Source organism: Nyctereutes procyonoides, unplaced genomic scaffold, assembly GCF_905146905.1.
Source record: "Nyctereutes procyonoides isolate TBG_1078 unplaced genomic scaffold, NYPRO_anot_genome, whole genome shotgun sequence".
In the NCBI taxonomy this organism is placed as follows: domain Eukaryota; kingdom Metazoa; phylum Chordata; class Mammalia; order Carnivora; family Canidae; genus Nyctereutes; species Nyctereutes procyonoides.
This window is the reverse complement of record NW_026575139.1, coordinates 31,840,577-31,863,964: the sequence shown is the minus strand read 5'-3', so window position 1 is coordinate 31,863,964 and position 23,388 is coordinate 31,840,577. Positions and strand designations below refer to the sequence as shown.

The 23,388-nt window shown below is 32.6% G+C and overlaps 1 protein-coding gene across 5 annotated transcripts in view; it reads left to right on the top strand.

Moving 5' to 3' along the window:
- The window catches only part of GPHN (gephyrin), a 636,471-nt gene that overhangs the window by 150,175 nt on the left and 462,908 nt on the right, over nt 1–23,388 (top strand). For all 5 annotated transcript variants that reach the window (XM_055303645.1, XM_055303644.1, XM_055303642.1 and 2 more), the window contains exon 2: nt 11,421–11,499. In XM_055303645.1, the coding sequence (XP_055159620.1) occupies nt 11,421–11,499 (79 nt within the window). The remainder of the gene's footprint in view (nt 1–11,420; nt 11,500–23,388) is intronic.

Below are 23,388 nucleotides of genomic sequence, written 5' to 3'. Positions count from 1 at the left end.
ATAATATGCTGTGGAATTGGTATTAATTCTTTAAATTTTTGGTGGGATTTTCCAGTGAAGCCATCCAAGCCTGCAGATTTCTTTTTTTGGGGAATTGTAAAATTACAAATTCAATTTCCTTACAAGCTACAGGGCTATTCAAATTATCTGTTTCATCTTGGATGAGTTGTGGTAATCTTTTTTTTTTTTTTTTTTTTGAGGCGTTGATTCATTGTCTTTATGGTTCTGAACTTAATCCTTTACAGAGTTTTTGGTAATATTCCTTTATTACTGTTTTGATATCTGTAGTATGTAGTGATATATGTATACCTACTGTTTCATTTCTGATGACAATTTGTGTCTTCTCATTTTTTCTTTGACAGTCTTGTTAGATATTTGTGACTTGTTTTCTCAGACCTAGCTTTTTTAAGGTAGATGTGCTGGTGACAGATTTTCTTAATATTCTTTTACTTGACAATGTCTTAATATCTTCTTCATCTCTGGAGGATATTTTCCCTGGATAGAACATGTGAGTTCACAGTGCTTTTATTTGATCACTAGAAAAAGTGATCTTTCTGTCCTACCTGGTTTCTGATGAGAAATCTGCTGTCATTTGAATTGTTTTCCCCCTATTGTTATAGTTTATCTCTCACTGTTCCCAGAATATTTTTCTTTTTCTTTAGTTTTCAGAAGTTTGTGTATGATTTTTCTTGCTACAGATTTCATTAAGTTTATCCTTATGAGTTTTTTTTCAGTTTCTTGAATCTGTAGGTTTGTATTCTTTTGCCAAATTTGGAAAGTTTTCAAACCATCATTTTTTCAACTAGCTTTTCTGGTCTGCACTCTTTCTTTTCCTTTGAGACTCAGACAATGGTAAAGTTAGGTTTTTTGTTACTGTCTAATGGATTCTTGGCTTTGTTTATTATTTCAGTCTATTTTTCTCTGGTTTTAAATTTTTCCAGATAATTCTGACATCTCTACCATTTTAGTCTTGGCACCTGTCAATTGTCTTTTTTCACTTAGTTTAGAATCTTCCTGGTTTTTGTTACATTTGATTTATTATTGATTGTAGGATGAACTGTGAATCTTATGTAATCCTTCTGTTTTAATTGGCTCATTCAGACACTGCTAGGTAGGTAAATGTAGGTGAGCATGGCCTCTTTACTGCTTGCTTGGCGTAGAAGCCCAAGTTCTCAATTAGGCCTTTTTGATACTTGAAGTGGGACCTCAGTGGTGTGCTGGGGTAGGGGGCATAGTAGTTCTGGCTTCCCGTTGAATTTTCACTGATTTCTCATTGTCTGGAGACATCTATAGGAGAATCTATAGAGGCAAGGATGGAGGTTATTTGTAAGTTTTCCCAATAACTTGAATTTTGATATGGACTTTGGCCAGAGATATGAAGGAATAGAGAAGAGCATAAATCAGCACCTTCTGTGCAAGGGCATGTGCATATGTGACACAAATGCACATACCAGGAATTACACATTTACTAGCTCTCTGTATTGTGTGGTAATTCTACTGTAAACCAAGAGTCAATAAACTTTTTCCATAAAATACAAGATAGTAAATATTCTATGTTTTGCAGGCCAAGTGCAAAATTGAGGATATTATATATAAACAGGTATAACAAAATAGATTTACACAATTTGTAAATTTATGAAATCCAAATATTATAATAATAACTGAGTGCAATATTGTCATATATATTTGTCCATCTGAAGAATGAAATGGGGGGATAATTGGAGCTTATAGTTACTATTTCCTTTCATTAATAACTATGGCAAATATTCATCTGTTCGTGTTGATTTGCATGAGTATTTTATCTTTGCAAATGTCTCTTACCACAGGTAGTTATTGATAAATAATGAATTCATGAATATATGATTCTAATTGAGCACAGTAATTATTTGTAATGTGTTTTTAGAATTCTGTTGGGATTTTATTTTATTTTTTTTGCTTTTTAGCATGTTATTACGTTGCAGAATAATCATTTAGAATTAAAGATGGGTGGAAGCTCATCAGTTGCAGAGTTAAGTGGATTTTGAAATATAAAATTTGTCTTTTCACTTGCATCAGATTTGAAAAATGCTGTTAAAACTGTAGCTTGAACTCAGAACATACATCTGTTGTAAAGTTTGGGAAAAGAGTTTGCTTCTTTAATTTTTTCAGGATGGGAATGTGTTATTTCGACACACACAAAGTTCACAAAACAGTTTGAAATTAAAATTAAAGCAAGATAGTTGTGAAATGACTATCATAGTATAGGTTTTGCAAAAATGCATTGTTTTGGCTTGTAATTTTGAGTGGAATACATTAAGAAAATTGCCAAATTTCAGACACTACTTTCACTTGTTGTTCATTTACCTCATTCAGTTTGCTCAGTAGTAGCTCTTTGTGCTTAGTTTACAATTTTTCCTAGAAGAATTCAAGAACTTTGCTTTTAGCAGGTAGAAAATTGTAGAAATTAGGCATGGAAGGAAATACAAAGTAGTATCTGAGGACAGATGGTTATAGTAAAACGTGTTTTAAAATGAATCTGTTTATGCATGAATCAGGTGAACACTGTAGTGTCGTCAGTGGCGAGATATGGAGCCATATGTGGAGGTATTTGATCTGTGGGATCACAGAGATGCTATCAAGACTAGGCAGAGAGCAGAATAGAAATAGGCATTCCTCTTAAGTAACAAGAAACTGTCTCAGTCAGAGATCCAATAGAGAGAAATAGTGGTTGGTAATAGTTTGGCTGCAGAGGTCAAAGTGAGCAGACACTGCTCTCATTGCTTATAAGGGGTAAGTTGAGGCAACATAAAAGGCAACATAAGTGGATCACACCAACAGAAGCAAAAGGATGTTCTCACTGCTCTTTTAGGTTTATTTGTTTGAAACAGTGTGGTGGTAGGATTTCAAGTTTTATAAGAAAAAATATGGCCATAATCATCCTATATTGTCTGCATGAAAAATATTACATAATTAATTATGTAATATTAATAAAAATCAGATAATTAACACATTTCCATATATAAATATTGGGTGTTGGGAGCTCTAGTTTAAAGCAAATCTTTGAGTATATAGATGATATTACCAAACAGGGTGATTATATATGCCTTTTACTTTATTGGCACATATAAATCTAACAGTAAGAATGTCTGCACTTGGAATAACTTATGCTTCAGATTCACATCAATAAAAGAATAAAACATGAAAAAAATGAATCTGTTTAAAATGACAACTAGAATTTGGTGTTATAAAATATGGACCAGAATCTTAATATTCATATAGAATTGCAAGAAATGCTGAGTAGCCAAAAATACCTTGAAAAAGAAAAACAAAATTGGGGGACTCACAGTTCCCCATTTAATAGCTTGCTACAAAGCTACAATAATCAAAACTGTGTGATAGTAGCATAAGAGTACACATATGATCTATAGAATAAAAATTGAATCTAGAAATAAGCCCATATGTAAATAGGTAATTGATTTTTTTAGAAGTGTGTCAAGATCATTCAGTGGGAAAATTTTGAACTACCTCTTCAACAAATGATGCTGGGACAATTTAATAACACATGTAAAATAATGAAGTCAGACTTTTACCCTCACGTCATGTACAAATATTAGCTCAAAATGGATAAAAGACATATACAGAGTTAAAACTATAAAATTCTTGCAAGAGAGCATGGGGAAATTTCCCATGACCTTGGATTTGATAATGGTTTCTTAGATGTGACACCAAAAGAAAAAATAGACAAAATTTATCAAAATTAAAAGCTTTTGTACATTAGAGGATGCTATCAAGAGGACACAATGACAACCACAGAATTAGACAAAATACTTGCAAATCATATATCTGCGAAGGGCCTAGTATCCAGAATATATAAATGTGTCTTACAGCTTGGCAACAGGAATATCAACAACCCAATTAAAAAGTGTGCAAACGACTTCCAAAGAAGATAAATGGTCAACAGGATATGGAAAGATACTCAATATCATTTGTCGTTAGGAAAATGTAATCAAAACCACAATGGGATAATACTTCACACCCCACTGTTATGACTAAATTAACAAGAAAATAACCACTATGGATTTTGGGAAATGGAGCCCTCTTACATTGCTGGTAGAATGTTAAATAGTGTAACTGCTTTGAAAAACAATTTTGCAGTTCCTCAAAAAATTAAACTCGGAATTCCCATATGATCCACCAATTATCTTTCTTGGTGTCTACTCCAAAGAATTGAAAACAGGGACTCAACAAATACTTGTACACACATGCTCATTGCACTATTCACAATAACCAAAAGGTAGAAACAGCCCCAATGGCCAACCAAGGATGCACGAATAGACAAAAATCAGACATACATGCAATGGAGTATTATTTAGCCATACGAGGAATGAAGTACTGATAGATGCTAGAACATGGATGAATCTTGACAACATTATGCTAAGTGAAAGAATTCAGACACAAAAATTACATGTTGTATGCTTGCCTTTGAATGAAATATCCAGACTAATCCACAGAGATAGAAAGCAGATTGATTGTTGCCAGGGATTAGGGGAAGAGAGGAATGGGGACTTGCTGCTTAATAGGTAGCAGGTTTTCTCTTGGGATGATGAAAATGTTTTGGAAATAATGGTAGTGGTCACACAACATTGTGAATATACTAAATGTCACTTAACTGTACTTCAAAATGGCTAATTCTGATAAATATAAAAAAATTTTTAAAAATAGTAAGATGAACTTTGTATTATGTGAATTTCATTTAAAAACAAAAAATATAGAGATTTATCTTGAAAAATATGACTAAAATGGAATCAGTCTAATTTTTCTTATGTCAGCTATTGTGTGTGTGTGTATATATATATATATATATATATATATATATATTTAGAATAAAACAATGTGTTCAATTTTTTTTTGGTGATATTTTAAAATCCTATCATACTGACCTTTTTCAACTAAACATTTAACTTTCACACTGTGATCACAGAAGGGGACATTTTTTAAGGAAAATATGTAATGTTTCTAAGAACAAGGTCTTAACTTTTGATGTTCAAATATATATTTTTTGAAAACACTTATATCAGTATCTTTATCTTTTTCTATTATTGTGAACTATTGTTTTATTGTCCACTCTAACTTTGAATAAATTATTTGGAATTTCTAGATTGTATAAATTTACATTTTATTTTAATTACCAGTTGTTTTCACAGGACCATTTCTTTGAGACTTTATTTCACTAGGTATTTTGAAACTACAGAATGAATGAGTTTTAGATTGGATCTGTTTTTACTGTTACCCTAGCAATTTTCAAATGGTGCTGACTCTTGCTGACCATAGGCAAAATGTGATCTCATTTATAAAATAATGATGAGTGGAACTAATACTGTTTTGAGGTGTGTATATATGTATGTGTGTTTCAGCTTCTATAAAAATTTCTTTAGTAAGATTTTTGCAAATATAATTTTAAAGCAGTCTAATATATAAACAAATAAAAACGGAGCTCTTTAGCTGAAAGGGGAAAGGAATATCATTGCTCTGAGACACCTCCATAGAATCCATGAGATATGAAGCACAGTTAACTAACTTCTAAACTAGAAGATCCATAATGTTTCATTCTACTTTAAAAACTGTGATTCTTTAATGATGCTTTGAGTTGGAATTAACTGTCTCATAGTGAATTTTAGTTGTATAACTTTTATGTGTTTTGAAGTTACAGAAATATGGAATTCAGAATATATGAGTGATTGATGAGAACTATGGTCTGTATAGTATAGTGGTTAAGTATCACCTCTGGAGTTACAGCATCTAGATTTTCCCAGCTTCAATTTATTAGCTGTAGGATCCATCACAAGATGCTTAATCTCCCCATGCTTCAGAATCTTCACCTGTAAAATGGTGACACAGATAGGCTTATCACAGCATGATAAAGAAGATTGAGTTAATAAATATGAAATGCTTAAGATATAATGAATTTCAATTATTATCTTGATTATAGATCCAAACGATGAACACTTACCGGAAAAAATGCATGTAATTGAATAGGAACTTTGGTAAAAAGTTCTGTTTACAAATATTTCTAATATTTCTTTGTATTCTTCCAAGTTAATTATATCAATATAAAACAGACTGAAGTAAAGTGTATAATGTTCATGTTAATACCATAAAGTTTGATTACAGGTTTCTATTGTAATTTCTCCCATTTTATCTAATTTTTGTGATGACATATTGATGACTTTTCATTAGTAGAATGAAGAACCTAGTGGTTCCTGTAGTCATCATATACTGGAGGGTAAAAAACAGTAAAATATGGTGACTCAAACTGATTGATTTTAATGCGTTTACACACAAAAAATTATGTTTACTTCCTTCCTAAAAAGTACCATATTCTCATTTATAATTCAAAAACAAAATTTGTTGTTTTGGTGGAAGAAAACTTTAAATATAATAAATATTGTTAGGCAGCTAAAATTTTAGAATTTTTATTAGGAAACTTCTTGATTTCTTGCTTTGTTTTTAACTTAAAATTTGGATGGGACATGAATTTTAAAAAGTGCCTCTTTAGCAGAACTCATTTCACAGATAGCTGACTAGCAAGCCTTTAAAGGAGCAAAGGTTTATTCTATTTTAATTAAGCCTGCAAAACTTTCAGACTCTTGAAGTTTATAACTAAGCTCTCATATTTGCCAAATTGGGTGAGAAACTTTTGAGAACAAATTTTATGATATATTATAACTTCAATTTTAGTTCAGCAGAGCAGGAAACTAACTTCCCTTACAGTGTGCCAACATTTTTTTACCCTTTTAGTCTTACTCAGGAGATGCTGTAATAAAGAGCATTTGTATTAAAATTATGAAAAGCAGGAAGTTAGTTTTAAATCAACATGTTGAGATAAGTGTCTGCTAAATATGGAATGAAAACTATATATTATATAATCAAAATTATTCCACTCATTGCAAAGAAATAAAAAGTGAGGAATATCTTTTGGAAATTAATAAAAACGAATCCCAACTTTTTTCAACTTCAGTGTTTTTAAAGCATCATTGTTTATATGAATTATCATTTATTTCATAGAGAGATCCACATTTGTAATTTTGAGGGACTCTATAAAAAAGGAATATAAAATCTAAATAAAATATTAGGTAATGGATTTTGGAAGGAATACGGTGAATGTCATATTCTTCTTGCTCCATATGTAGGTTATAAATGACTCTTTAAGATACATAGAATAAAATTGTTAAATTGAGGACACCTTGGTGGCTCAGCGGTTGCATTTCTGCCCCAGGTGTGATCTTGGGGTCCTGGGATTGAGTCCCACATTGGGCTCCCTGCATGGAGCCTGCTTCTGCCTCTGCCTGTGTACTCTGACTCTCTCTCTGTGTCTCTCATGAATAAATAAATAAAATCTTTTAAAAAAATTGTTAAATTGAAATAGAAAATAATCACTTAATATTTATACTAACAAATACAAAGTACTATATAAGTAGAGTTTTATTTTGCCTTTAATTTTGGGATGGATATTTTATCAAGGTTAGACTCCTAGATTTCCAGTTTCCCTCAGCATGTTGATCACTTTTCCATTGTCTTCTGGATTCCATAGTTTGTGTTGAATACTTAGCTGTAAGTTTTACTGATTTTCCTTTGAAGATGATGTGTCCTTTTTCTCTTCTTGGCTGCTTTTAAGATATTCTTATCATCTTTTATTTTCAGCAGTTTGGCTGGTGGGGTCATTTTATTTTACTTTTTCCAGTGTGTTGTTGGTTATATTCCTGAGTCAGGGAAGTAGTGTATTGAATCAATTTTGGAATATTCTCACCTGTTTTTCTGAAAATACTGCTTTTGCCCCATTCTCTTCTCAACTACAGTTACATTGGGCTGTTTGATTCCTATATGTTTCTTTTGCTCTGTTCTTTTCACATACTTTTTTTCCCCTCTTTACTTCAGTTTGGATATTTTCTGCTGATCTCTTCACAAATCCTGTGGGTTTTTTTTTTTTTTTTTTTTGTGTTGAGTCAGCTATAAAACTAACCCACTGGTATCTCAATTTCAGATACTGTATTTTTCAATTCTAAAGTTACTATTTGATTCTTTTTCATAGATTTTAATTCTTTGCTGAAATTTTCCTTCTTTTGTCTACTGTGAACATTTTTCTGTACCTTCAACTTATATTAAATAAGTTTTCTGAAAGTTTAAGTTTTCTTAAACTCCTTGTCTTCTATTTCTGTATCATCTGTGCGTCAGCATCCATCTGTCTATCTATATATTTGTAAAATAGAAATTTTTTTCTCTTGATAATTGGTCATATTTGGGGTCCTTCTCCATACTTTGTAATTTTTGTTGTACACCAAATACTATTTATTATAGGATCATAGAAATTGATATAGAGGTTATTGTAAGTGCCAGTCACTTTAACTGAACTTCAAATTGAACTGGGTAGTTAAAGCGAAAGCTTTAGATATATTTAGTCTATTTCTGGTCATAAATGTCTTTAAGGATAAAACTGTTGTGTTGCAGATATTTCTTTCTTTTTTAATAAATTAATTTTTATTGGTGTTCAATTTACCAACATACAGAATAACACCCAGTGCTCATCCCGTCAAGTGTCCCCCTCAGTGCCCGTCACCCATTCACCCCCACCCCCCGCCCTCCTCCCCCTCCACCACCCCTAGTTCGTTTCCCAGAGTTAGGAGTCTTTATGTTCTGTGTCCCTTTCTGATATTTCCCACACATTTCTTCTCCCTTCCCTTATATTCCCTTTCACTATTATTCATATTCCCCAAATGAATGAGAACATACAATGTTTGTCTTTCTCTGATTGACTTACTTCACTCAGCATAATACCCTCCAGTTCCATCCACGTTGAAGCAAATGGTGGGTATTTGTTGTTTCTAATGGCTGAGTAATATTCCATTGTATACATAGACCACATCTTCTTTATCCATTCATCTTTCGATGGACACCAGGGCTCCTTCCACAGTTTGGTTATTGTGGACATGGCTGCTAGAAACATCGGGGTGCAGGTGTCCCGGCGTTTCATTGCATCTGAATCTTTGGGGTAAATCCCTAACAGTGCAATTGCTGGGTCATAGGGCAGGTCTATTTTAACTCTTTGAGGAACCTCCACACAGTTTTCCAGAGTGGCTGCACCAGTTCACATTCCCACCAACAGTGTAAGAGGGTTCCCTTTTCTCCGCATCCTCTCCAACATTTGTTGTTTCCTGCCTTGTTAATTTTCCCCATTCTCACTGGTGTGAGGTGGTATCTCATTGTGGTTTTGATTTGTATTTCCCTGATGGCAAGTGATGCAGAGCATTTTCTCATGTGCATGTTGGCCATGTCTATGTCTTCCTCTGTGAGATTTCTGTTCATGTCCTTTGCCCATTTCATGATTGGATTGTTTGTTTCTTTGGTGTTGAGTTTAATAAGTTCTTTATAGATTTTGGACACTAGCCCTTTATCTGATATGTTATTTGCAAATATCTTCTCCCATTCTGTAGGTTGTCTTTTAGTTCTGTTGACTGTATCCTTTGCTGTGCAAAAGCTTCTTATCTTGATGAAGTCCCAATAGTTCATTTTTGCTTTTGTTTATTTTGCTTTCGTGGATGTATCTTGCAAGAAGTTACTGTGGCCAAGTTCAAAAAGGGTGTTGCCTGTGTTCTCCTCTAGGATTTTGATAGAATCTTGTCTCACATTTAGATCTTTCATCCATTTTGAGTTTATCTTTGTGTATGGTGTAAGAGACTGGTGTAGTTTCATTCTTCTGCATGTGGATGTCCAATTTTCCCAGCACCATTTATTGAAGAGACTGTCTTTCTTCCAGTAGATAGTCTTTCCTCCTTTATCGAATATTAGTTGACCATAAAGTTCAGGGTCCACTTCTGGGAATAGAGATATTCTGTTCCATTGATCTATGTGTCTGTTTTTGTGCCAGTACCACACTGTCTTGATGACCACAGCTTTGTAGTACAACCTGAAATCTGGCATTGTGATGCCCCCAGATATGGTTTTCTTTTTTAAAATTCCCCTGGCTATTCGGGGTCTTTTCTGATTCCACACAAATCTTAAAATAATTTGTTCTAACTCTCTGAAGGAAGTCCATGGTATTTTGATAGGGATCGCATTAAACATGTAAATTGCCCTGGGTAACATTGACATTTTCACAATATTAATTCTGCCAATCCATGAGCATGGAATATTTTTCCATCTCTTTGTGTCTTCCTCAATTTCTTTCAGAAGTGTTCTATAGTTTTTAGGGTATATATCCTTTACCTCTCTGGTTAGGTTTATTCCTAGGTATCTTATGCTTTTGGGTGCAATTGTAAATGGGATTGACTCCTTAATTTCTCTTTCTTCAGTCTCATTGTTAGTGTATAGAAATGCCATTGAATTCTAGGCATTGATTTTGTATCGTGCCACACTACCAAATTGCTGTAGGAGTTCTAGCAATCTTGGGGTGGAGGCTTTTGGGTTTTCTATGTAGAGTATCATGTCATCGGCGAAGAGGGAGAGTTTGACTTCTTCTTTGCCAATTTGAATGCCTTTAATGTCTTTTTGTTGCAGATATTTCTGATGTGACTTTGTACTTACATACTCTGAAATTGTGGGAATTTTTACTATATCTTTCGAGTTCTGCCCCCTTTTACTCCTTCCTTGCCTTTGGTTGAGAGCAAATACTTTTTTTTTTTTTTTTTTTTTTAGGGGAGATCTGCTTAAATTCTACACTGAAAGTGGCAGGCTCCACCTATTATTGTGTGACTTTGACTCCTAATCACCCTCCTATTTGCCCTCTGGCCCATTTTTTTCTTACTCATTCCAAATTTTCTTTTGCTCCCCAGCCCTCAGCAAATCTTCCAGCAGAAAATGGTTTTTCATAGGATTTCTTAGGGTTCCATAGAATTTCAGTCTGTCATGCCAGTCTATTAACCATCAAGAACTATGCTGGTTTCTCTTTTCCCTAGTAGTGTCCCTCTTTCTGACTCTTAGCTCATAAGTGGCAAGTCCTCCTGGAAATGAAAACAATAGGAAGTTCAGCTTACCTAAGGGGTATTATTTTTTCCTAGTTTATCCTTATTATCTCACATTGTTGTCTAATATCTTTAAAAATATAATTGGTGTGACAGTTTACCTTTTTTTCCCCTAGTCGTGGAAGCAGTGACTTGCCACTATGTGTTCATAATTTTGTCTTATAAAAGTAAGAACAAAACTTAGATCCAAGTGTTTAGTCTTTTATATGTTGTATTTACCTAAAGTTTGTATGCTTGGATTATTGGCTTGTTACTGAATATTAATATTTGTTGCATAAACTATGCGCAGAAATTGATTAGCATTGATGTTTGGAAAAATCATATCCAGAGAGCTGGTTTTAATTTAAAATTACATTTGTCAGTAGTAATTGAAATAAAATGTAAACAAAAATTAATTCTCTTTTCCTCTCCACCTTTCCTGTTTAGTGAGTGATAGTTGCTTCAGGAATCTTGCAGAAGATCGCAGTGGGATAAATCTCAAAGATCTCGTACAAGATCCTTCTTTGTGAGTATTTGGTTTTCAGTACTAAGTTAATTTAAAACTTTATAGTTAGTTTGACTTTTTTCAAAAGAGTTATAATTGAGAACTACTTTAATGTTGAGTTTTTCTTTTCTAACAATTTGTTACATATAGTAAACACATCCAACAGTTTCAGTAGAAGTGAAGGTATAGAATAGTTCCTTTTTAGAAAAAGAAGAGATAATTAGAAGAAGAGAGAACACTGATTAATGATCGACTTGCAAGGAGTCTTTACTAATGGTTGATGGTATCTTGCCAACGTGGCAATAGATACTGGTAGGAAAGATGAGTTATTCATTTGCTGGGAAAGGTGTGATTGAATTTGCTCCCATAAATTTTAAGCTTTTTTGATAATACTTATTTATAAGTATAATTACAAATATAAAATAATTATTTATAACATATTAGAATATTTATAATATATTTATAATATTTTACATTAGAAAACACTATAAAGAAAAATTTTTGAAGAGTTTTTTAGGTTTCATGTTTTAATTTTCTTACTAATGTAGCTTTCTATTTATATTTTATGAGTTAATGTTTTATAATTTTATGTTTGCTGTAAATTATGCATCCTATATTCTATATGAACATACCCTCCTGGTAAGAACACTTTTTATTTAAAAAAAAAAAAACAGAACAAAACAAGTTAAGCCTTGGGCAGCAGAGAAAAGAAAATTGAGTTCTGGCAGGTGCTTTCTTTAATGATATATATAATGCATTCAGTAAAATATAAAAGGAAATCCACCTTTCACATCACATGTAATCTACACTCCAACAGGTTTTACTAGTAATTTATTGAGTATTTTGTGAGTAATAAAACACAAACATGTGTTGAATCTGAGGGATATTGATTCTTTAATGATTTTCCAGTCATTTTAAAAAATAGTCACAAGATACAGAATCTTGAAAATGACCAAATCTTAAAAGTTTATAATGAATTTAGAATTTGAATTTAGAAACGAACTTCAAAACTCAACTCTCAGTTTTTTTGTTAATCTAGTTCTCTTTTCCTCACTCAAAAGGAACGTCAATATTCCTTCTCCGTGATCTTTATCTCACTGAAAATTGAAGTTGTCCTTTCAGTCCTATAAATATTTAATTAAGAATATAACTATTCTTTGTTATAAATATTCCCAGTAAATTATAGTTAAATAACATTTATTTGCATGAAGAATTCTATTTTCCTTATAGATACGAGAGGAAGCTTTATAATCGTTTTTGAAAGATCTCATCCATTTGGATGATAACAAAAGTTATTCCATTATTGTATTATTTGTAAGGTATATTTTTGGTCACAGTAGTATTATATATGTGTGTAATGTAGTCTTGGTGGAAAAAATGTACTCATATAGATTTTAATGATATAAAAGCTATGGAGAATTATACTTGAATTTTGATTATAACAATCAGTTATAGTGTTTTCAGAGAATTTGGTATGTCTTCCCAGAATGTAGAATAATACTCATCTTGCAACCTAGCATTTAATTTTAAATTTAATCTTAGTATTCTAAGAGAAATTTTTGAGAGATCACTACTGCATTGGTTAGACAAAATAATTCTGAGTCTCTGTTTTAAAATAGCAGATATCTTAATTTAGCTTTATTCTCTTGGCATTAGTCTTGACTGTAAGAATTTAGTGAGAATTCATTTTTGCTTTGCTACTTGGAAAGAGCTTTTCTTAATTAAGAATTGTACAAAATGTACTATTAATGATTCTAATTCATATTTTAGTGATATACTTCTTCCTTAACAAAATTCTTTAAGGAAGGAAATGCCTAGTGTGGAAAAATAATGTATTTTTTTCAGTTGTTATTGTGAAAAATAGTTTATTCTAACTTATTATTCTATAGCAATATTCACTTGGTATATACCTCATGGGTATGGATTTTTTTTTCCTAGAGCCATTTATCTCTCTTCTGTCCCAAACTCCTAACTAAAAATCTTTACTATTTGTTCATTGATTCATGTATACTACATGGTTCTATATGGAGTTGAATTTTTTATATTGCAACAATGAGTTGAAAATATGTCAGAAATAATGTTTTTCAGTAAAAAATATCCTACTTAAAAAAAAAAATCACTGGCATTTGATGAATACTCCAGACTCCTGAGCTGCTGATGCTAAAAGGAGTTGATGTGTAAAGGAAAATTAAGTATTATAATCACTAAGGCTGTTCAAAAGGGAGACAGTAAAGAGAAAAGAAAAAAATAAACTGAAGAGAAGCCAGGCTATCTGTTCAATATTGACACTGGGAGCAGTATATAGTATGTCATAGTTGGATAAATCAGTATGTATGGAATTTCTGTGGGCAAAATAATAAAATAAAACTAAATCAAATGTAGTATGTGCATGTGTGTGTGTATGCATGTATCTATAAATGAATGAATGAAGTTTTAAGGGATTATTGCCTCAGGAGAATGAACAGGAAGAACAAAAAGGGACTAATTAATTCTTTTAAATCTGTGTCAAGCTAAGAGAATAATGTGATATGCCCTTTGTCATTTATCTGGACTGTGTATACCGTACTCCCCAAGACTTTACTTCCATTGTGTAGTAAAACTAATTATTGGGCTTGATGAAACTGCGTGACCTATGTTACAAGAACATGATGAAGGGATGCCATGAGAGAAAAAGATAAGAAAGTTGTGAATCCCTAAGAAAGACTTTCTGGCCTTACTACTAATTTTTGATCTGTTTTAATAATGAGAGTAGAATGTGACTTGTGGGAAAATTGAAGTAAAAGGGATACTTGAGAAGCTCTCTTCTTTGGTAATTATTCTGAGAATAATTTTTTCTATCACAGTTCTGCAAGTGTTAAGTGTTAAGACCAAGTAGAGGACCTTGAGTTCATTTCTTTCTGGGTTTGTTTGAATTAGTAATTTGCACGTATGTTGCATTTTAAAGTGAACAATTTTATCTGTTCTAATAGCTCATCTTATATTTATGATTATAAGTATTTTAAGATTGATTTCCTCTACTGTGTGTATAATCTGTTCTGTTGTGTTGTAAGACCTTTTGTTTTACTTGTGGTCTCTCAATGGCACATTGAAAAGCATTGTCAATTTTAACTTTTTTTTAAAATATTTTATTTATTCATGAGAGAGAGAGAGAGAGGTAGAGATTTTTTTTTGACTTTTTTAAAATATTTTATTTATTCATGAGAGAAAGAGAGAGAGAGAGAGCATTGTCAATTTTAACTTTATGTTTCACTGTATTAGAAACATATCCAATGTGATATATACTTTTCATACATACAGGTAGTTTTTTCTTAGTAGGATAGTATTTATTGTTGGTTCTCTTTAAGAGATGCATACTATTTAAGTTATAAAAATCATTTATGCAGCTACTTGTTATCTCTGCTAGGGAGATGAACCTTATATGCAAATTAAATACTGTATTGAAAAATTCTTTAAGTTATATTTGGTTGTGTTTCTTTTAGAAGTAATTCTTTTGGAGGTAATATCGCAAAAATACTTTTAAATCCCTTTTGACTGTTTCTGAAAGATGAAAATAAAACATATTACCATATGTATATTTGATTTCTATTCATCGTATAAACTACTTAACACAATTATTGAACTCAGAGAACATTCATAGAAATTATTAAAGCTGTTTAAGAATCAAAAGAGAAAAAGAACTTAAGAGTGAAAAAGCTATAACAGAATTGAACACCTTTTGGTTCAGTGTGTTGATGCTTATCATTGTGTATCGGCAGATGTGTCTTGTTAATTGTGGCAAAAGTGCTTAAAAATTTAGATCATCTAGTATATGTGGCTACATAAAGCAAGTATAGGGAAGAATTGTTTTAATTCAACTAGAATTGGACATCTCTTGACACTAAGAAATATAATTTATAATGCAGGATACTATTGAATTTTCTTTATCATCAAATAAGAAAAGTCTTATATTCTTTTGAAATTGCACAACAGACAATGTCAGTCCTTTTTTTTCTCCTTTATGTATTCTGAGTATAGTTCAAATTTTCCAGTGACATCAAGGTTTTGAAAAGATATTAACAATTTATAATCTTCGTGATTTATATAAAAGAGAGTCAGTGAAATAGACCTGAATTCTGGAATCATGTAAAATTATATTATGGATCAGAAAATACGTTTTCTATCAGTGTTCTTGGTATTTCTTTATATTGTCATAAAATAAAAATAGCATACAAATTTACCTCTCACAAACCGAGTTTAAGTGTATAGTTTCAGTAGATGTTAAGTATAAACACACTGTTATACAAATCAGTTCCTTAAAATTTGTTCATCTACAGAACTGCAACTCTATACCCATTAAACATAACTACCCATCCTCTCTCCAGCCTTTGGCAACTACTGTGTAAACTTTCCTGTTTCTATATTTTTGACTATTGTAGAAATCTTCACATAAGTAAATTTACAGTACTTTGTCTTTTGGTGACTAATTTTGTTTCACTTAGCATATACATCCCGAAGGAATTCTGCCTATGTTTAGTGTCGGTAAAAAGTGCTTTTTTAAAGCTGATAAATTCCACTGGATTGTATGTGTACACAACATGTATCTATACATCCGGCAGTGGACACGGTTTGCTGCCAACTTTTGTCTATTATGAAGAATTACTGCTATAAACATGTTGTGGCAAATATCTCTTGAGACCCTGCCTTTCAATTCTTTGTGGTGTATACGAAGGAACAGAATTGCTGTATCATATGATAACTGTTTTTTATTTTGAAGAACTGCCAGATTGTTTTTCCATATTGACTCCATGCACCATTTATATTGCCACTAACAGTGCTCAAGGGTTCCATATCTCTACTACTTCCTACCAATACTCAATATTCTATTGTGGGTTTTGGTTATTGTTGTTGATAGTACCTATTCTATAATGGTGAGGTGATTTGTATCTTGGTGTTTTTCATTGAACTTACATTTATTTGTCTTTTAAGTGAAGTCAATACACAATTCATCCTAAGAATAAGAAAAATTCTGAATTATTGGGAACTTTGTATATGTGGCAGTAAACGTTTATAAACTGTTTCTAATTCCTTTCATTATCATTATGAAGATTATGAATTGTAAATAGTTCATAGTAATTTTGTAATAATTGCATTTTAATCAATTTGTTTCCCTTGTATTACTTGCCCCTGTATTACGACAGTTCTTGTTATACCTCATCTGTAAAGAATTACTTTATCTAGTTAGATAATGCCTACATTGGTAATGCAGCATAGTAAATTTAAAAAAGAGCAATGTGCTATTTGAAATGTTATTTTGATATTACAGATGATGGTAGCTTAATAAGAGCATTTCATAGATAAAAACTGAAATAGTTTGTGTCGGATTGGAAATGCCTTGAATGAAAATGTCATTACCTGAATGCACTTCTTTACAAATCTTACCACTTTTGGTGAAACTGCTTTTCGGTTCCAAAACATAGCCATATCCCCTTGAATATACTTGGACTTTCCACTACAATCTGATTGAATGCTATTGGTTCTTTGGATCATGGCATTAAATGGAAGGAAGGCAGGATTGCCGTCTGGAAAGCAATCATATCTTAATATACCTGTACTTATCTGCTGGTGTTTAAGACAGGTTGCTATGGTGATTGAATTTCTTAATATGCCAGGCAGCCAAGTATAAACAGTGGATTTTGGAAGTGGTTATTTTCCATGAGCGGTACATTCTCATACTGCATGTTCAGTAAATGAAGTTAGTTAATGTTTTTTATGGTCTATATATTAAATTTCAGTTTTAGAGTATCTTTGAGACCCTTAATGTTATTAAACAAAATACAAGGATTTTTATCTTGTTATCTTTTGTTTCTCTGAAGATAAATTCATTTGATGTGAAAATGCATTTTTTTTAATGGCAGCTATTTAAACATTATTGATCATTCATTTTGCTCTACTTCCAATAGTTTTGCTATATCTAAGACAGCTACCAAAATTTTCTTTGTAATATTGTCTTTCAGTGTAAGTTATTATCATTTTTAATCAGGTTCTTTTTTGGATTATATGTTTATTAGTCTGTAAATTATATATTGGGACAATATAGCTTACTCTAGGCTTATAGTATAATATTATAGTACTATGTTCTATGTCAGAACTGTAAATCCAAAGACTCGATTTTATTGTTTTTAGAAGACTTATCCTCATTTCTGTCATTCCATAGCTTTCTGATATGTATGTTTAATTTTCTGTGGGTTAATTCATTTTAGAATTTATTAATCAAAAAGCAATACTAGGTGCTTGTATTAAGTTCTTCAGAATTAGGTTTAATAGGCATTATTCTTGTAGTCAAAGGCCATGTGATTGAAGATGGACAATATCTGAGTTGGTCACCTGATGCATATAGATGACCGGTACAGTATTCGAATTTTCTTTTAAGATTTCATATATTTATTTATTCACGTACTTTTAGAGAGTGAGAGAGTCTGCAGAAGGAGGGGCAGAAGGAGAGGGAGAAAATCTCAACCAGACTCTGCACTGAGCATGGAGCTCAGTATGGTTCTCTGTCTTACAACCCTGAGATCATGACTTGAGCCAGAATCAAAGGTCAGATACTGAACAAACTGAGCCACTCTGGTGCCCCCAGTATTAGAATTTTCAAATGAAATAAATGTACCATTTTATTTAGTGGATTCTCTTTTTTCCCACTGTACACAAACCTAAGTCAAACTAGCTTAAAAAGCAAAATTGAAAAAAAAATAAAATAAAAGCAAAATTGGATTTGACTGGTGTACTTCTCATGGAATCAGGAAGTCTTAAAAGCCTCAAAGAATAGATTTAGGGAGTTTATGCAACTGAGTTTGTTTCTCACCCTTTGCCATTATCTCTTTTGTTTTTTCTTGGCTTTAGTCTCACTTATGGCAGTTAGACTTTCTCCATGAAACCAGGAAGATAGATGCTAACTTACTTTAATTTCCTTTCTTCCAGCTTCATGATCTCTCTTCACTTCTAGTTCTGAAATGTAAAATCCCACGGAGGAGTTCTAATTTTGTTAATCTGGTTAATTTGGTCATATGACATCAACCAGTCACTGTGGCAGTTTATCTTGGTTGATCACTCTTTGGACAGATACCTGTGGCCAGAATGGTAGGATACTCTATTTAAATGACAGAGAAGGTAGCCTCAGAAAAAGAGTGGTTAAACTAAGAAAGGTCTACTGTATTGATTTTTAATTGTTAATTTTTTTAAAAGATTTTATTTACTTATTCATGAGAGACACACACACACACAGAGAGGCAGAGACACAGACAGAGGGAGAAGCAGGCCCCATGCAGGGAGCCCAAGTGGGACTTGATCCCGGGTCTTCAGGATCACACCCTGGGCCAAAGACTGGTGCTAAACTGCTAAGCCACCCGGGCTGCCCTTTAGTTGTTAATTTAAAGAAGAATATATACATTGTCAAAAAATGTTAATTCTTTAAAATAGATCATTTTGCTTGCCTTCACAAAATAGCTCTATTAGATCTTGGTAGTATATCTGTATTAATTTTAAAGGGCATAGTTCACTTAATTGATAATAGTTATTGCCTAATTGCTGATATTATTAACTGTTTCTGTAATAATATACATGCCTGAATGTGAAATGACTCAGATGAATTTGTTCCTTTAGTTACAACTAGCTAGACAGCAGGTGGAATAGTAACAGGTTGTTTCTGTTTTTCCATACTTCTTTCTTAAAAAGAAGAATTTCACCACTATAAATCAAATGGAAAGAGTCAAAGATTCTCATTTACCATTCCATTATAATACCTTAACTGTGGAATATCATTATAATCATTATGGGGGCATATAAAAGTTTAATGGTAACACTGATGAAGTATTTCAAGGATAGGTGATTTTTGAAATGAAGCTTTTGTTTAAAAAGAAAAAAGGTAGGGGGCTGCCTGGGTAGCTCAGTCAGTTAAATGTCTTTCTTTGGCTTTGGCTCAGGTCATGATCCCAGCCTGGCTCTCTGCACAGTAGGAAGGCTGCTTCTCCCTCTCCCTCTGCCTGCTGCTCTGCCTCCTGTGCACACTATCTTTCATTCTCTGTCAAATGAGTCAATAAAATCTTTAAAAAAAAAAAAAGGAAAGAAGGAAGGGAGGTAAGGAGGCAGGAAGGGACTAAAGGACTGAGGCGGGGAGCAAGGAATGTTGGAAGAAGGGGGGCAGAGAGAGAGAGAGAAAGGGGAAAGTTTGATTATGAGAAAGAATGGAAACTCTATGAGTGTGTTAATGCTTTTTAGAAATGCAGTTTGGCTGCAGTGATTGAGAGTCTAGAAGCTTAAAACTGATGATTAAAACAAAGTTTAGATAACCATGTATTTAATTTATCCAGAACATATCACATATCTGATATTAATGGTCAGAGTGAACAAATGGATAATGTCATTTTCTACTTGTATTAGTTTTATATTACGGTGTAACAGAATTACCACAAACTTACTGACTTAAAGAAAACACACATTTATTATCTCAAATTACCATGAGTTGGGATTTTGAGCATAGTTTAACTGGATCCTCTGCTCAGTGTTTCCCGGGATTGCAATCTAGGTGTTGATTGGGTTGCATTTTCATTTGGAAGCTTGACTGAGGCAGAATTGCTCCAAACTAATTCAGGTTGTTGGCAGAATTCATATCCCTGTGTGTATGATTGAATGCTCTGCTTTTTGCTAGATATTGGCTATTTTCCATCCATAATTCCCATCATCTTTGCCATATAATGTTGTCTAATCGTGGGAGTGATATACTTTCACCTTTGCTATATTCTTTTGGTTAGAAGCAAGTCACAGGTTCCACTCACACTCAAGGGGAAGGGATTACAAAAAAAGTGTGAACACAAGGAGAAAGGACCATTGGAGATCACCATTGGAGCAGCTACACTGCTTTTAGAATTTTCTTTCCTACATGGAGTCATACTTCTGTCAGTGTAGACATGTGAAAATTAAAGCTCATCTGAGCTGTGATTTATCTCAGCTCATAAAACTGTATATAAGTGATGGGCCACCTGACAACTAAACATTGTGCTCTTTTCCAGTCTTAGTCTTGACTTTAATTTTGTTATCACTTTCTTAATTTTATTTTTTCTGTTTTATTGAGATTTAGATGACATATAGCATTGTGTAATTTTAAGGTTATATAGCACAATGCCTTGTCTTGACATTTGATTTTAATTTATGTCCTAAATTTGTCAAAAATAGGACGACTACATCTTGTCACTGACATTAAAATATCTGGAAATATTTTTTTCTGTATGGTCTGTGGGTGTATGATTTTTGATCATTTAATTGTTCTGCCACAGTAACGTTTTATCTAATATCTGTCTCTTTTTCTTCTCAATTTTTGTTTGGAGGAGAAGGAACAGGATTTTTGTTTCACTTGGTTTTGGTTTATGTTAGTATCTGAAGAGTGAGACTATAGAGACTAAAAAATGAGACTGAGAATGAGATTTAACACTTATAAAGAAATGGTCTCAATGGAATAATGACTTGAATCCACTATATGTATGAACTCTTCTATGGGTTTCTCAGTGGAAGATTTCTGGCTGTGGAATGGCAAGACAATCAAGTAGGCAGGTAAACAAGTTTGCTATTAAAAAGTCTGCATACGTATGCTTTCCTAATAAGCTTCCTAAGAAACACCTGCTTGTGACTCAGCCCAAATGAGGAAGAAAATGGCAAAAGGAAAGGTAGGAGATACTAGTTGTTTCTTTTAGAGACATTTTGAGAGTTAAAAAAAATATATAAAATACTATTCTTTGATAAATTACAGAGAATGAAATTACTCCTACCTAACTGGGAGAATCTCCCTAATACTAGACTTTTGGGCAGCAATTTCAAGGAGACCAGCCCTTGCTATTTCTTTCTGGTACTACCTAAACAGCATAGTAAATTGTAATTACTCTAATATTGTTTTGCCCTCTGAGAGAAATTAAATGAAAGTTAAGTTTTACTTAATTTATAGAAATGAATTTAGTGTAGGAAATGCATTTAGAGAGGGAAGGTTGATTGAGCTGGTGTTTTAGTCTTCATGTTACTCTTTATGATCTCCTATGTGCTCCTCCTGTGTGTTCCTCCTGTGTGTTATCCAAACACTGATATTGTAGCTTTTACACTATATTACCATTGTCTGTGTGTTGTCTATATTTTTCAAAGGACTATAACCTTTCAAGGGCAGACACTCTGTTCCTATTTAATGTTATATCAATACTATCCACCATAGAGTTTTAATAAAGAGTAGGCCCACCAGAAATCTTCTTTAAGTAGACGAATGAAGGAAATAATATGTGAGTGATTTAGTGACTAAATGAAGGACTGAGCAATGGATTGAGTAAGAGTAATAGATTCAGTGTATAGGAAATTTACATTGGCAAAGCCTGCATTTTTCCCACTCTTCAGGCAGTTCTGATTCTGACATTCAGGCCTTTTTTCATATTCAGTATATGTGCTGCCGAAACGAGCACCTTTATTCATATTCAGTACAAAAATTTACTCTCTAGTGACCTGATGGCTTTATTTAAATTTTGATCAACACTGGTTCCCTCTAAGCCTCAGCATCATTGTCAGTGCATATGAGATAATGAGACCTAACTCTAGGAGCAAAAGGAAGTGCTGACCTCACTAATCCCCATGGTTTTGATTTTCAGCACTTGATGCTCAGAATACTGAGAACAGATATAGCCAAGAAACAATTCCATTTTTTTTTTCTGATGAAAGTAAGGAAGATCCCTGGAATTGTTTTCAAATTGAATGTATTTCTGAACAGTTTAGTTTGACAAAAACTTTCATAGCATAATTTTGGTGGAGGAAAAAATATTTTGAGTAATTCAGTCCTACATTAACATATTTCTTAAAAGACATTAATTTAAAAAGTAAGCTAAGAAGGTGCTAGTTTTATTTTCTCCTCATAAAGTTCTATTTTTTCTCCTCTTTTTCTATAAATAACGAAGAACAGTTTAATGGAATTCCACTTTCTCTTTTTGCTGCCAGGATAACTGTAAAAGCTTGGGAAAGTATCAGATATTGCTAAAAAGATGTAGCCCAAAACTCAGTTGTGCATCCTGGTGTAAAGCATATTCTATTTCCAAAAGTCTAAAATTAGATAATTTATTTTATATATATTATTTATAACTTTTTAATTTAGTTATTTCATTGGTTTATTTAGATCAGTGACTTAGTCAAGATAATTGTATTTGAGAAAGCCACCCAGAATAAGCTGTAGTTTGAGTGTGATGGCAAGAACTGGACACAGTGTTTTAGATTTGACCAGACTGTCACTGAGGACATTGAGACTGGGTGAAATCATGTTTGTTTTAATTCCTCTAATTCTTTGTGAATATACTTTCACTTTTTTTGGGGGGGGCAGGGTAGGTAGGAAGCCTAATTCGATATGTGACTTCCCTTCCTTGGGACCTTTTTCTATTGTAAACAGCTTTTCCTTTACTAAAGATGCGAATCACATACCATAAAATTCACCCATTTAAATGATAACTTAAGTGGTTTTTAGTATATTCTCAGAGTTGTGCAATCACTATCACTATCAAATTTTTAGAATATTTTCATCTCCTCAAAAACCACTCCCTCCCTTTCCTAGACAAACATTAATCTACTCATTGTCTCTGTATAGTTGTCTCTTTTGGATATTTTGCATGAATGAACAAATATGTCCTTTTGTGACTGATTTCTTTCACCAAGCATAGTATTTTTAAAGTTCACTCATCTTAAAAAATATATCAGTACTTCATTATTTTTATTGCTGAGAATATTCCTTTGATGAATATGTCATATTTTATTTATCCATTTATTAGTTAATATGCTTTGGGATTTTCCCCACTTTTTGTTGTTATGAATAATACTGTTATAAACATTCATGAAAAGTTTTGTATGGAATTATGTTTTCTTTGA